This window comes from Halictus rubicundus, chromosome 3 (assembly GCF_050948215.1).
Source record: "Halictus rubicundus isolate RS-2024b chromosome 3, iyHalRubi1_principal, whole genome shotgun sequence".
NCBI lineage: Eukaryota > Metazoa > Arthropoda > Insecta > Hymenoptera > Halictidae > Halictus > Halictus rubicundus.
Genome location: NC_135151.1, coordinates 6,389,642 through 6,404,540, shown reverse-complemented (window position 1 = coordinate 6,404,540; position 14,899 = coordinate 6,389,642). Strand labels below are relative to the sequence as shown.

The following is a 14,899-nucleotide window of genomic DNA, read 5'->3' as shown; positions in this document are numbered from 1 at the left end:
TTAAGAATCAACAATTATTTTTTAACACCACAATGTGTAAAATTTCAAAAAGTCCAATCCATTCCATTTGACACTTTTTAAAACCAACCTCCTGTCGCTTAGAAACAATAATCTTACAGTCACGCTGGCACTCGAGTACCGATGTCAATGCAGCAGGTTGCTTGCGATTTTCAAAAACCGTGCCGTCGAATTCAATTAAATAAATTGAAATAGACACTTGAATGTTGTTGTTAAAACATCAGGTTGCTTGAAATATTCGTTGTAATTTTGTTTGAAGTAGTATCAAATTAAATGAGGGAGTTCAATTGACACATCTCGACGATCTCGTCTGTAATATTGCTCGGAACGTTTATAGTCATTTTTACAGGCTGAGATTAAATGAAATAAAATCAGGATATTGAAGCCAATACATATTCGACTATTCGGGAAATTTATAAAAATAAATAAAATAATTACGCTAATAGTGTAATAAATACTTGCGCACTGGTGTGAATATGTACACCAGGTTGCTTGGGGTTTTTAAAGTTAAGAATCAACAATTATTTTTTAACACCACAATGTGTAAAATTTCAAAAAGTCCAATCCATTCCATTTGACACTTTTTAAAACCAACCTCCTGTCGCTTAGAAACAATAATCTTACAGTCACGCTGGCACTCGAGTACCGATGTCAATGCAGCAGGTTGCTTGCGATTTTCAAAAACCGTGCCGTCGAATTCAATTAAATAAATTGAAATAGACACTTGAATGTTGTTGTTAAAACATCAGGTTGCTTGAAATATTCGTTGTAATTTTGTTTGAAGTAGTATCAAATTAAATGAGGGAGTTCAATTGACACATCTCGACGATCTCGTCTGTAATATTGCTCGGAACGTTTATAGTCATTTTTACAGGCTGAGATTAAATGAAATAAAATCAGGATATTGAAGCCAATACATATTCGACTATTCGGGAAATTTATAAAAATAAATAAAATAATTACGCTAATAGTGTAATAAATACTTGCGCACTGGTGTGAATATGTACACCAGGTTGCTTGGGGTTTTTAAAGTTAAGAATCAACAATTATTTTTTAACACCACAATGTGTAAAATTTCAAAAAGTCCAATCCATTCCATTAGACACTTTTTAAAACCAACCTCCTGTCGCTTAGAAACAATAATCTTACAGTTACGATGTAAATCGATCATTTTCCAGAGACACTGTTACATAACGAAGTAAACATCTCTGAAAGGACAAATATGAAGGGTGAAACGTTCCAGCGAAGGGTCTGCTTACACAGGGTTTTTGCGGGTTTGCGACGACCGAAACAAATCGATGATTTAATAAGCGAATTCTTCCGGCTTGTTTTCTTTCCGGCGTTTCTTGTTCCGCGAGGACGCCGCAGCTGCAATTGGTGCACGGAATGAAACGAAAGCGGACGTCGAATTACCCTGCGAAGGATCTTCTCGTCCTCTCGCGTCTTCGACGTTTCTTACGCGTTTCCTCCGTGACGTTTCAAAGAGGACGACGGGAAATTTATGGCCGACTCGTGTCTTCCACGGGCATTCGTAACGCGTGCGATAGCGAGCGGTTTTTGCGCACGAGCCAGGCCACTTGGAATTGTTTACACTTACGAGGCACCATGTATCGCGGCTTTGTGCTGCAAGTTGCTCGCTGGACGTCCTCCTCTTTTTGCGTAGTTTATCAAATCAATGATGATCGCCGTCGGATGAATCCTCGCTGGGATCGTGACACGATGATTACGCTGTCGTGTACGGAGCTCGAATGTTGTTTGCTCGGTCACATCAATTTCTAGAAATGATTTCGTGAGCGTCCAGATTATTTTATTCGGTTTTTAACACCTACCACGGCCGGTCAAATTGACCTTTTCAAACTTCTGCGGAGAATTTCGTACATACAAGATTATCACATCGCTATTTATCTTTACGAATGTTCTTAACACTAGGTTTGCGGAGCATTAAAAGTGAGTATTTTACATTACTTTATAAAAATGAGGAGAATGTGTCTATCCAAGTTTTCAGCCATTTTTAAAATAATATACACCTAAATCTTTACAATCTCAATAATCGTAAATTAAAAATATTAGAACCCGTCATTTTGACGGGTCCCGTAAACCTAGTGTTAAAATATGTATATAATGTATTTTTCAGTACTTATTTCTCGTTTTATTTTTTTTTCTTCCAAGAAATATATGTGTCTTGTCAATTTGACCGCACGAGGTAATATGGTATTTACTCTTCTAAACCTAAACAATCGGTATAAAAGACAGGCTGTTCTCAATGTGACATGGTCAACTCAAAATAAATGAGCCTTATTGAATGAGACGTGCCTATTGATTGATGTGCCTGTTTGATAATACTGTTTCATGGCAAATACGTTCAAAGGTGGAGGACACAGTACAATTTTGTAAATCGAGGGGAGAGCATCGCAGTGTTTTTTGTATAATTGAAATTATATGAAAATAAATTTGTATCGTCATTTTATGGAAGTTGTTCATCTACTAATTCATTCAGCAGCAAATTGACTATTATCTACGTTTAATGTATTAACAATAACCTTTTCAAGGACCAGTCATTTTGACCAGGCACGGTAGAAACAGGTATACAAAAAGTGTCGGTAGATTTAGTGTTAACACTAGGTTTACAGGACCCGTCAAAATGGCGGATTCTACTATTCTTAATTTACGATTGTTGAGATCGTAATCACGCGTTCATGAGAAATTATTCAACAAATTTATTTCTTTGGGTATACATTATTTCGAAAACGATGAAGTACAGTCAATTCTCGATATATGTCAACAACATGGTTTGAATTGTACTGCTTTTGAACCGTACACCGAGAGCTCAAATGTTATTAAAATGGTCACATCGATTTTTAGAAATGATTTTAGAAGAGCCCAGTTTATTTTGTTGACATTTTTTATGTGTTCCTCTCTCTGAATTGCATTTAACTGCTTTTGAACCGTGCAGGAAGTTCGGTTGGTCCATGGACTTTTCGAAATGATTTCATGAGCGTCCAGATTATTTTGTTAATATTTTTCCATGCATTATTTCCGTTTGAATTGCATTGAACTGCTTTTGAATCGTATATGGAGCTGAAATGTAATTCGGATGGCCGTATCGATTTTCAGATACGAGAATGATTTTGTTAACATTCGCTATTGTATGTTTCTGTCGAAACAGCGCCTCTTTTCAAATTACAAAGCACCGTTCGAAATATTTTATAGTTATTTTTATCGGCAAATACTGAATAAAAATTGGCTGAATTATAGTACATGCACTCTGTCGCCGATGCATCACGTTGTTTACGACATTTATTGCAATCTGAGCGCAATACAATCGCACTAAGTAACACTGGGAAATTGTAATCCATATATCGAGGTTGTTCGAGGTATTTATGGTAATTTTCGTAGGGTAGCATTAAATTAAATAAATTGGCCGAGTTAAAATGCACGCTCCAACGTTGTAGTCGGTATATTAGGTTGTTTCGGACATTTACAAAAGGCCCTGTTAGCAAGTTCATGAAACCAGATACTAATTTATGATTAATGAACAACAACTTCGGAGCTGATGTACGCGTTATATTTTTGCGGCAACGTTGACCGCAGTATTGTAATTAATCCTTTGACTACTGACAACCTATTTAAGCTTTCGACGAAACTCAGTATAATATCGTGTGCTAACAATGCCTGAGAGCGTTTCTACTACGAGCACAACAATTACGATTACTTCGTTCGGTCAAAGGGTCTAAACTACCCTTAACCGAGTCGTTCTGAATTCATTTTGCATTCGGGTTTTCCAAACTTGTGCTAACCTCGTGCTGAAGTACAGCAGACTAAAATTCCTCTTGGAACAATATCTGTTCGGTGAAATTCAGTGTACGAAATAAAAAATTATTTCACAGAACAAACGTAGCCTCTCCTTCTTTCTACGAAGCGACACGAATTAGTCATTTTCAGGCAAAATTGAGATTGCCAAGATATACAGTGATTTCCGTATATATGTCGCCAAGGCCTGGATGATAAACGTCGCGGAATTATCCCCACTACCGCGGCGTATACCGCGTGAGGAGTCTAAACGCCGAAGAGCGTAAACATAACACGGCTCGCAAGACCCGTGTTGTTGACATATGTCGAGAACCCACTGTATGGGGAATTCGTGATGAAAATCGATACAAATCTCGGTAAACAAATTCTCATTATTTCCATAAGCGTAATATCCTGATAGGAATTTGAAGATTCTCCTTCGCGAAAATTGGCGGTGTTATAAACAGCGATAATCGAGAAACTTTCGGGTTTCCTTTGATTCGGGCCGGTAAATTTCGGACGCAGCGGGATTCTAGATGGGATCTCCACCCCCGGCAGCTCGATATTCCGTTTTCGGGGTCGTTGATCGGCGCATTTTCATCAATTCTTTCTCTCGAGAGGGCGGCAACGAAACCGCAGCTACGCGTTCGACCGTCTCTCGCGGTGCAGGAACCCGGAGCCAGGAATGCGATATCGAGTTCGAGTAGTCGATAGGAGCTGCGTGGTCTACCAGACCGCAGAACTCGGCTCGTGTACGACAAGAACGAGGATGTCCCGATATCCAGACATCCAGATATCCAAATCCCCGCGGGGTAGCTGCCGAGCACAACCGGATCAGCCCCGCAATTTATTATTTTATCATCGTCCCGATGGCGGCCACGTAAATCGCGTACCCGACGGTATCTTGCGTCCTTGTTGCGGATCAATCTGCGGGTCGCGACGGTCCTTATGATCCTTGAGATCCTGCGGGTCGTTCGAATGTTTAACATAAATCTCGTCGAGAAGCGTTTCCGGCGAACAAGTTTTTCGATGAAGCTTCCTGCTCGTGGAGCTCGATTTTTAAATGTATCCGCGTTGTGTGGGGAAAGCTTGTACATAATTTATTGGTCACAGGGTTTGTAGTTTTATTTACCAGCGCAATTTTTGTTAATCTTTTAGTCTGCCAGTTGTGCAGCCCGCTTTTAAGCCGATCCGCGTTGCGTGAAGTTTCGACATGACTTGATCGGTTGGGGAGTGTGTGTAGTTCTATTTTCAAGTACGTTGTTCAATTTTTCTATTTGTTTCGCGCTGTATTGTAAATATGCTAGGTTGTTTGTGACATTCGTGATCATTTTTCTACGATGTAATCAAACGGAATAAATTGGTGGAATTGAGATGGGTACTTGAAGAAAGTGTAATCGATATTTTGAAAAGTTTGGGACATTTACGATCGTTTTTATGCAGTGAAATCGAATTGAATAAATTGGTTAGATCGAAATAGGTACTTGAACGTTCCACTCGATATTTCCGTCGGTTCGGGACATTTACGATCATTTTTGTGAAGTGACATCAAATGAAATAAATTGGTCGATTTGAGATTGGTACTTGAACATTGCAGTCGATATATCAGGCAGCCTGGAACACTTAGAATCATTTGAATGCAATGAAGTCAAATTAAATGAAATTGTGAAATTATAAAGTAAGTATAAGTAGGTGGAATTTTATATAGTTTTCATGAAACATTGTGCTCAAACCACGGCTCGAAATTGCCGAAGCAGCATTTAAACAATATTGTGAAATTATAAAATATTGAATTGAAACAAGTAGGTAGAATTTTATATATTTTTCATGAAACATTATGCTCCAATCCACGGGTCGAAATTCCCGAAGCAGTATTTAAACGTAACCTTCTCTTTTATATTCAATTGTAATCGATGTGGTCGCTAATGACCTAGCTGTTAATGCGACCACTTTAAAATAAACGATATATAATAACAATAATAATAATAATATTGTGAAGTTATGAAATATTGAATTGAAACGAGTAGGTAGAATTTTATATATTTTCCGTGAAACATTGTGTTCGAATCCACGGCTCGAAATTGCCGAAGCAGTATTTAAACAATATTCTGAAATTATAAAATATTGAATTGAAACGAGTAGGTAGAATTTTATATATTTTTCGTGAAACATTGTGCTCCAATCCACGGCTCGAAATTGTCGAAGCAGTATTTAAACAATACTGTGAAATTATAAAATATTGAGTTGAAACGAATAAGAAAAATTTTATATATTTTTCATGAAACATTATGCTCCAATCCACGGGTCGAAATTGCCGAAGCAGTATTTAAACAATATTCTGAAATTATAAAATATTGAATTGAAACGAGTAGGTAGAATTTTATATATTTTTCGCGAAACAATGTGCTCCAATCCACGGCTCGAAATTGCCAAAGCACTATTTAAACAATATTGTGAAATTATGAAATATTGAATTGAAACGAGTAGGTAGAATTTTATATATTTTTCGTGAAACATTGTGCTCCAATCCACGGCTCGAAATTGTCGAAGCAGTATTTAAACAATACTGTGAAATTATAAAATATTGAGTTGAAACGAATAAGTAAAATTTTATATATTTTTCATGAAACATTATGCTCGAATCCACGGCTCGAAATTGCCGAAGCAGCATTTAAACAATATTCTGAAATTATAAAATATTGAATTGAAACAAGTAGGTAGAATTTTATATATTTTCCGTGAAACATTGTGTTCGAATCCACGGCCCGTAATTCCCGAAGCAGTATTAAAATAAAATTGAGCAATTATGAAATATTGAGTTTAAACGAATAAGTAAAATTTTATATATTTTTCATGAAAGATTGTGCTCGAATCCACGGGTCGAAATTGCCGAAGCAATATTTAAACAATATTGTGAAATTATAAAATATTGAATTGAAACGAGTAGGTAGAATTTTATATATTTTTCGTGAAACGGTGTTTTCCGCGGCGCAGTCTAACACGATTACGCGTGTAGCGAGAAAAGGATTACGGTTTAACGGTTTAGTGGCCTGGGGGATTAGGATCGAGAATTTTATGGCCGTTGGATGACTGCTCCGAGCAGCAAAGCAATCCGTTTAGAGGATTCCCCTTGTATTGTAGACGCGTGACAGAACGAGGAGAACAAGTCTGTTTCACAGCACGCACCGTGCCCTCGACTCTCTCCTCTCTCTCTCTCTCTCTCCACACCGTCTCAAAACTTGGCTATTGTACACCTGGCAAGCATGGTTCGCGTGGTTCGCATGGTTCACGCTGCCCACGTAGCTGGCATACCTCGATACCGTAAATATCGCGCGCCGTCCACCGATATCCATGCTCGTATATCTCACGATACCTTTGCCCGATGCTCCCGAGGGAGACATCCGACATCACTCCACCGGAATGTCGATGAAAAAAGACGGAAAAATTGGGAATGGATCCGGGATGGGAAGGAATACCACCCCTTGAGCTATTGCGATCCTTGGAGGACGGTGTTTGATCAAAGTTGGGGCTGGCATTTTTGGAAAAATTTGTTTGAGCTCGTGCTCGACACGAGAGACAAGTGCGAAACATAATAGGTATACAATCCATTACCACTGCGGATTTTTATGCAAAATAAAAATTTTCTCTGTCAATCCGCCTTTAACAAGGCGGGAATAGCGTAACCAACTTCTCAAATTCTCCTAATATATTTATAATTTCATTTTTCACTTGTCCATTTTTCCCATAAATGCATAAACTCCTCGGCGACCGAGGTCACTCGAGCTTCGCTGTCCTTTGCTACCTTCGGCAGTGTATCAAAGAATAGTATCTTCTAGCCGATATATGTCCCTGGGTAGACTCGCGTTGTGGACATATATCGAGAAACCACCGTATTCGCGATTCTAGAGAGACTAATTGCATTTCCCAATGAAACAGTGCAGATGTGGACATTTTCATCCACGTCTATATAACTCGATCGAATAACATGATTAATGTATCTTAATGAATCTTTTATTCGTTTTTATTAGTCCACGTATTTTTATAGAATTCAGTCAAACAGGTACAGAAGAGAGGAAGTTCTTAATTAATTCTTTTCGCAACACAAACGAAAATAATTTCAGATAATCCACTGCGGCATGAACGAAATAATTCTCTGATGAGCGAGCGGCACAAAAGGGAATAATCGCGATGGCTGCACGGTGCAAAAGTGCGCGGAAGAATGGGAATTTAATTATCAGGGTGCCTACCGACGGACCAACATAGGAGAGGTATTCGTTCGCATCATGGTGTTCGTTACAGTACATATATTCTGCGGCGTTTTACCGGATCAACGGGACAGAGGCGATAAGCAGTTCCGATATCCGAGCCGAGCCGAGTGCCAGACATCAACAACGACCATGTTAATCCCCGGGCCGAGTGATCACGTATTCCTGCGTATAAAAAGCCCGACAATATGGTTCCGTTCCAATTAATCCATCCGGATTCGAAACACGTGTCCCTGGATAGGCCCAGCACGCGCTGAATAACGAGACGCGCTGTGATCCGGTTCGCAAGACTCCGCGACGCGACGCGACGCGTCTTCGATACGATCGTCAACACAGCTTGCTAGGTTGTTGCATACGAAACGTCCGATTTCAGAATGCAATTATTCAATGAACCTTAGCCTGCGGATTTTATGCGTTCGCGGCATAAATGTGATTCCCACGAATGTGTAGTTTCGTATAATAAGAAGATTACAAGAATTCAAGAGTATCAATACATTTCTGACAGCTTAATGGCACCATTAAAGAGAGGAATCAATTACTACAGTGATTTCTCTATACAGAAACTGTATACTTTGTAAGTTTTAGGACAAATACACTTTAGTACTTTTATACTCGGAATACGCAAATCTATCGAAATCGAGCATAAAAAATTGGACATTCCATTTAAAAAAACAAAGGTGACCTCTGTATCTTCTCTACGCCTCCATTTGCAAGAATATCATTTATACCTTGTTATGTAGTTTCTGAAAGCCTACAACTTCTGTACGTAACATTTTCTCGTATTGTTTGAAATAACCAAGATATTCAAGTGGACAAAGGTCGTGGGATACACTGTATGTCGCCAAGGCCTGGATGATAAACTTCGCGGAATTATCCCCACTACCGCGGGGTATACCCCGTGAGGGGCCGCGAAACTCGAGAGGCCTCGAACGCCGAGGAGTGTAAACATAACACGGCTCGGGTATGTCTCCTGAACGATACACGACGATGGCAAGGCCCGTGTTGTTGACATATGTCGTGAATACACTGTATTTGGTTCGTATGTCTCTTCGGATTAATGGAAACGATTTTTCTTTTACATCCGTAAACTATTTATTGTACACCATTTTCAAGATACGAAGCTGATCTTTAAGGTCGTATCTTCAGTTTTTATTCAGGTATCTAATTTTACTTTTAGACACAGATTATTTCAATATCAATCATTATGATTGTGATGTGAGCGGAAAGAGAGCATGATGCGATGTTTCATCAAAATATGGTATTCATCGATGGTCGAAAAAAACTGAAAAATTGAGATGACAGTCTTGTAAATGAAGAAGGTGAACGACCAAAAAATTCAACTTGTATCGTAATGCAATGAACAAGCTAGTAGCTCGTTGACAAAATACAGGGTGGCCCACATAACTCTGAACAGCTCAATATCTCGAAAACTATGCCATCGATTTTAAAGTTCTTAGTCTTAAATTGCATGGAACTGAAGGGCCTTTCTGACTACACAAACGTGAAGTGGCCTCCCTTCCCCTTTAACGGGGGAGGGGAGGTACCTTTGTAATTTTAAATGGAACCCCCTATAAAATGTTACATATTTAGATTCTACCGGAAAAAACAAGTCAATTTTGTCTGAAACATTTTTTTGTCAGATACTTCCATGATGAGATATAACAGTTTGAACTTTCGAGTTGTAGGTACTTGAAGCGCTCGGAAATAGCGTTATGGAATTATACGCGCTTGAGTCCTTTGCTTATTCATGAAGAAACACAAACAATAATATTTACAATTCTTGAGTTTGACTCACTTATCTATGAAAACGTTTTCAGTTTAGAGCTGTTATTCAAGCAGTAACATTGTGATTATGGCTACTTTTGACAAGAAGTGAATATGTTATTAACGTTAGGTGAATGCCAAAAAAATTATCGGCGTGCAGCAGTGATGTTTTTTGAAAGTTATGGGATCAAAAAATGTCATGCAACATTTCATAATTTAGGAAAGCGGCTTCACGAGCACGGTGAATTGTGTAAAAAAACTCGCAATAAACCTAAAGCTGTCACTAATGAAAATAACAGTGCCAGTATTCTTGCTGCAAGTACATTAAATCCTCATATTAGTCAACGTACACTTGCACAAACATCACATATTAGTCGTTCATCAATTCAACGAATTTTGAAACGGCAAAAGTATCATCCATATCACATGGTTTTATCACAAGAGCTTTCGATAGCAGATTACAATCACCGCGTAAGATTTTGTGAGTGGCTGCAGGGAGTTGTGGAAAATGACTTTTTGTGCAAAGTACTTTTTTCCGATGAGGCCACTTTTATGAATTCAGGGCATGTAAATAGACATAATCTGCATTATTGGGCCGTGGAAAACCCAAATTGGATGCGATGTGTTCCCTTTCAACATCGATGGTCTTTAAATGTTTGGTGTGGCCTAATAGGAGATTTTGTGATTGGACCTTATTTTTTTCAAGAAACTGTAACATCTGCAAGTTATTGTGATTTCTTAAAAAATCATTTGCCTGCGCTTTTGGAAGATGTGCCACTGCAAGTTAGAAGAGAAATGTGGTTCCAACAAGACGGCGCTCCTCCACATTTTGCAATCATCACCAGGCAATTTTTGAACGAAAAATTTGGGAACAAATGGATAGGTCGTGGGGGACCTCGTCAATGGCCTCCTCGATCCCCCGATCTAACACCGTTAGATTTTTTCTTATGGGGATATGTAAAGGACAAAGTTATGTTTGAACCACCGACGACAAAAGAGGATATGAAACAACAAAGAATACGTGACGCTTGCGCTTCAGTGACTCCTGAAATGTTAAAAAATGTTAGAACAACTTTGATGTTTCGAGTAAATAAATGTTTACAAGCCCGTGGTGGACATTTTGAACATTTCATTTAAAGTACATTTTATTTTTTCACGAATAAGCAAAGGACTCAAGCGCGTATAATTCCATAACGCTATTTCCGAGCGCTTCAAGTACCTACAACTCGAAACTTCAAACTGTTATATCTCATCATGGAAGTATCTGACAAAACAATGTTTCAGACAAAATTGACTTGTTTTTTCCGGTAGAATCTAAATATGTAACATTTTATAGGGGGTTCCATTTAAAATTACAAAGCTACCTCCTCTCCCCCGTTAAAGGGGAAGGGAGGCCACTTCACGTTTATGTAGTCAGAAAGGCCCTTCAGTTCCATGCAATTTAAGACTAAGAACTTTAAAATCGATGGCATAGTTTTCGAGATATTGAGCTGTTCAGAGTTATGTGGGCCACCCTGTATATCGGCTAGAATGGTGCTTGCTTCGGCGAACAAGATTTATTTAGGAAACAGTTATGTTTTGTTCAATGTTACTGTCAGATATCGGACATTTCGTATGCTGCAAGCTAATACAAGCATAACAGCATTTTATTCAGCCACGGATATCGAGCCCGATGAATTCCACGACGAACCGGCTAGATACCGTTTCCGCCCACGGAGGACAACTGCCGTTACGAAAGTCGTCGATAACTCGCGCACCACCATCAAACGTCCTTCGCTATCTGCTGCAAACCCCACCCAACCCCGTGATTTATCTACTACCCCATGGAAAAAAAATTGTGCGATCGAACGTCCCGTGTAATTATTCGCGTATTCCGGCGATAAAAAAACGCCATTTTGTAAATGGCGAAGCTAGTGGAAAGATGTCGCGCGCATTTTGGAAATGGTAACTTTTTTAGTAGATTCGAATATTTGGATGAATAATGGTTGCTTGTAGCGTACATGGTATCTGGATAAAACTTGTTTCTTTGTAAAAAAGAATACTTGTCTTCGTAAAAAATGGTACCTTTTTACGTGCTAGCATTTAAGCAAAAATGCTCTTCCCTTAAAGTGCGCGATAACGTTTGAGTAAAAATGGTTCCTCTTTTAATACATACGTAATACCATCCGAACAAAAATGATTTCTATTCAGATAGATATGCAATACCATTAGGATCTAAGCGAAAATGGTTCCCATTCGACACGTTAAGCGCTACGTCGGTCCCAGGGGATCGGCATGAAATTTTCCGTTCAGGTGGCAACAGTCCACGAGGACCGACACTATGCTTTTCGTTTAGGCGACGCGTCGGTCAACTCGGTGAGGTGACCTCTGTTTATATACAAACTTGCGGTTACTCGCAGCGTGAACGGAAAGTCCATAGATTACAAGTTCGGCGCTAATGGTCAGGTTACACTAGGCAGGTCAGACGCCGAGGGCGAATAAACGCTGGATACAAAAACAGAATTTGTTTACCCTGTTTTTGTATCTAGCGTTTATACATCCTCGGCGTCTGACCAGCTCAGTATAATCCCGACCCTAACGTGTTAAAGTACGCAACGGGATCTAAACAGAAATGGTCCCGATCAAAATGCACTCACAATTGAAAATACGGATACATTTAACGCTGAACCTACCACGGTCAAATGACCGGTTTTATATTTCGCAATTATTGAAATTGTAAAAATTCATTTATGGAAATTAATGGAGTTTTGTCCAAGCATCTGTTTATATTGTAAATTACGGACATTCACAATAGTATTGCCATATTTACAAGGTGACGTTTACCAAATACTTTTAATGCTTGGTAGGTTTAGAGTTAGAATCAATCCGCGTGTACAGTCCAGGTGACAATCCAGCCCAAGGAAGATTGGAACAGTACCGTTCGAGGATGATGAACAGACGCGGATTAATCAGATGATTTTTTTATCGAAGCGGATGAAGCGGGTAATTATGGGGATAACGTAGTGCAGAGTCTGATCGGGGCTCGTTTATTTCTGTTGCAGCTGTCCGGACTGGTCGTAGGCGGGATCGGTATCTGGACCGTGATTTCGAAGCACAGCTACATATCCCTGATGGCGACCTCCACGTACCCGATTCTGGCCTACGCTTTGATCGTCGCAGGTGCCCTGGCTGTGGTCGGTAGCTGGCTCGGATGCGGCGGAGTAACTTCTGAAAATAGATGCGTTCTCCTCATGGTGAGTAACCGACCGATCTGTACATCATGTTTCTTGACCGACAAGGTCGGTCGTTCATTCGATCATTCCCATACTAAACAAGTTTAACACATTACTTGCTGGTTAGTATGATCCCCAATCACTGTTCTATATAGAAAAAAGGAACATACAAATCTTCTTTTACAAAATAATTTCATTGTGTTCCCGGGGATTTACTGTTCGATCTAAGACAGCCATTGCTGTTGGATTAATTGCAATAATTCTTCTTCTTGCGGTCTAGTAACGACTAGGACAAATATTGCTTCTCAAGTTTTGGCGTAATGTGAATGTTAAAAATTGATCGTGATTTACGTGGATGTAAAGAATCTAAAGGTTCACAAGACAATTACAACATAGTACTTTAACACTTTGACTGCCAAGCTAGAAACCTCAAAAATTCCATAATATCAAAGGAAGTTTTTTAATGAAGTAAAAATTGAAAAAAATTGAATGTATGATATTGAGTGGTCCTCCAACTTTCTTGGATTTTACAGATCCTAATCAAATTTGGTACAGTGAATACATCAACGTAAAAATTAATTTTAAAACCTGGACAAATAAACAACATTGTAACACCAGTCTGTCACTCGTCTAAACTTCGGAACACATTTTTCCTTCCGCTTGTTTTCTTAGACGTTCCTCCAACTGTAAATAATTTCAGGAAGAGTAGCGAGTCTAATTAACACTAAACCTACCGACACTTCTTGTATACCTGTTCCTACCGTGTTCCTACAAAATGACCGATCCTTAAAGAAAGTTATTGTTAATACATTAAACGTAGGTAATAGTCAATTTGTGGCTGAATGAATTAATAGATGAACAACTTCCATAAAATGACGGTACAAATTTATTTTTATATAATTGCAGTTATATAAAAAATACTCTCTCCTCGATTTACAAAATTGTACTGTGTCGTCCACCATTTACCATGAAACACTATTATCAACAAGGCACGAACATAACTTGACAGCGTCTCATCTATTTTGAGTTGGCCGTGCCATATTGAGAATAGCCTTTCATTTATACTGATTGTTTAGGTTTAGAAGAGTAAATACCATATTACCTCGTGCGGTCAAATTGGCCGGCCGCGGTAGGTACGACAAGATACGTATATTTCTTGGAAAAAAATAATACTTTAAGAAAAAGCGTAAAGATAAATAGCGATGTGATAATGTTGTATGTACGAATTTGTACGCAGAAGTTTGAAAAGATCAATTTGACCGGCCGTGGTAGGTTTAGTGTTGAATCAGATCAACGCAGAAAAATTAACTTCGCTATTTTATGTTTCTTCTTTCGATTCGACAGAGTGAAATGCATTTATGGGGATCAGTCTCTCCGATCCCATTCGATTCGATCAAAAATTGACTCGGCCGGCTGCACCGTTGCATCATGCAACGCACCGCTCAGCGTGCATTAGTCTAATGGTAAAACATTTACCGAAATTCACTCTCCCCCTCTCTCTCTCTCTCTCTCTCTCTCTCTCTCTCTCTCTCTCTCTCTCTCTCTCTCTCTCTCTCTCTCTCTCTCTCTCTCTCTCTCTCTCTCTCTCTCTCTCTCTCTCTCTCTCTCTCTCTCTCTCTCTCTCTTGGGTACCAATAATCCGAGACGAGTCGATCAAACAGAATGCGTGAGCCATCCGTCTCGCATTGTCGAGAAAACGCGCAACACCGTTGACGGCGCGGTCGCGACGTGTCTTATCGATCATGCACTTCCGGTGCCGCTCGTTTATCAGAGCCCGGCTATTATCTGATTAATTAATTCGCCCGTTTCTACGGAACGGAGACGGAGATTCGGGTAAACCTGGGGATGAAG

The 14,899-nt window shown here is 39.3% G+C and overlaps 1 protein-coding gene across 3 annotated transcripts in view; it reads left to right on the top strand.

The window, feature by feature from the left end:
• The window catches only part of LOC143352510 (CD151 antigen), a 191,023-nt gene that overhangs the window by 147,186 nt on the left and 28,938 nt on the right, over positions 1-14,899 (top strand). For all 3 annotated transcript variants that reach the window (XM_076785043.1, XM_076785042.1, XM_076785041.1), the window contains one exon: positions 12,878-13,069. In XM_076785043.1, coding sequence (XP_076641158.1) covers positions 12,878-13,069 — 192 coding nt within the window. The remainder of the gene's footprint in view (positions 1-12,877; positions 13,070-14,899) is intronic.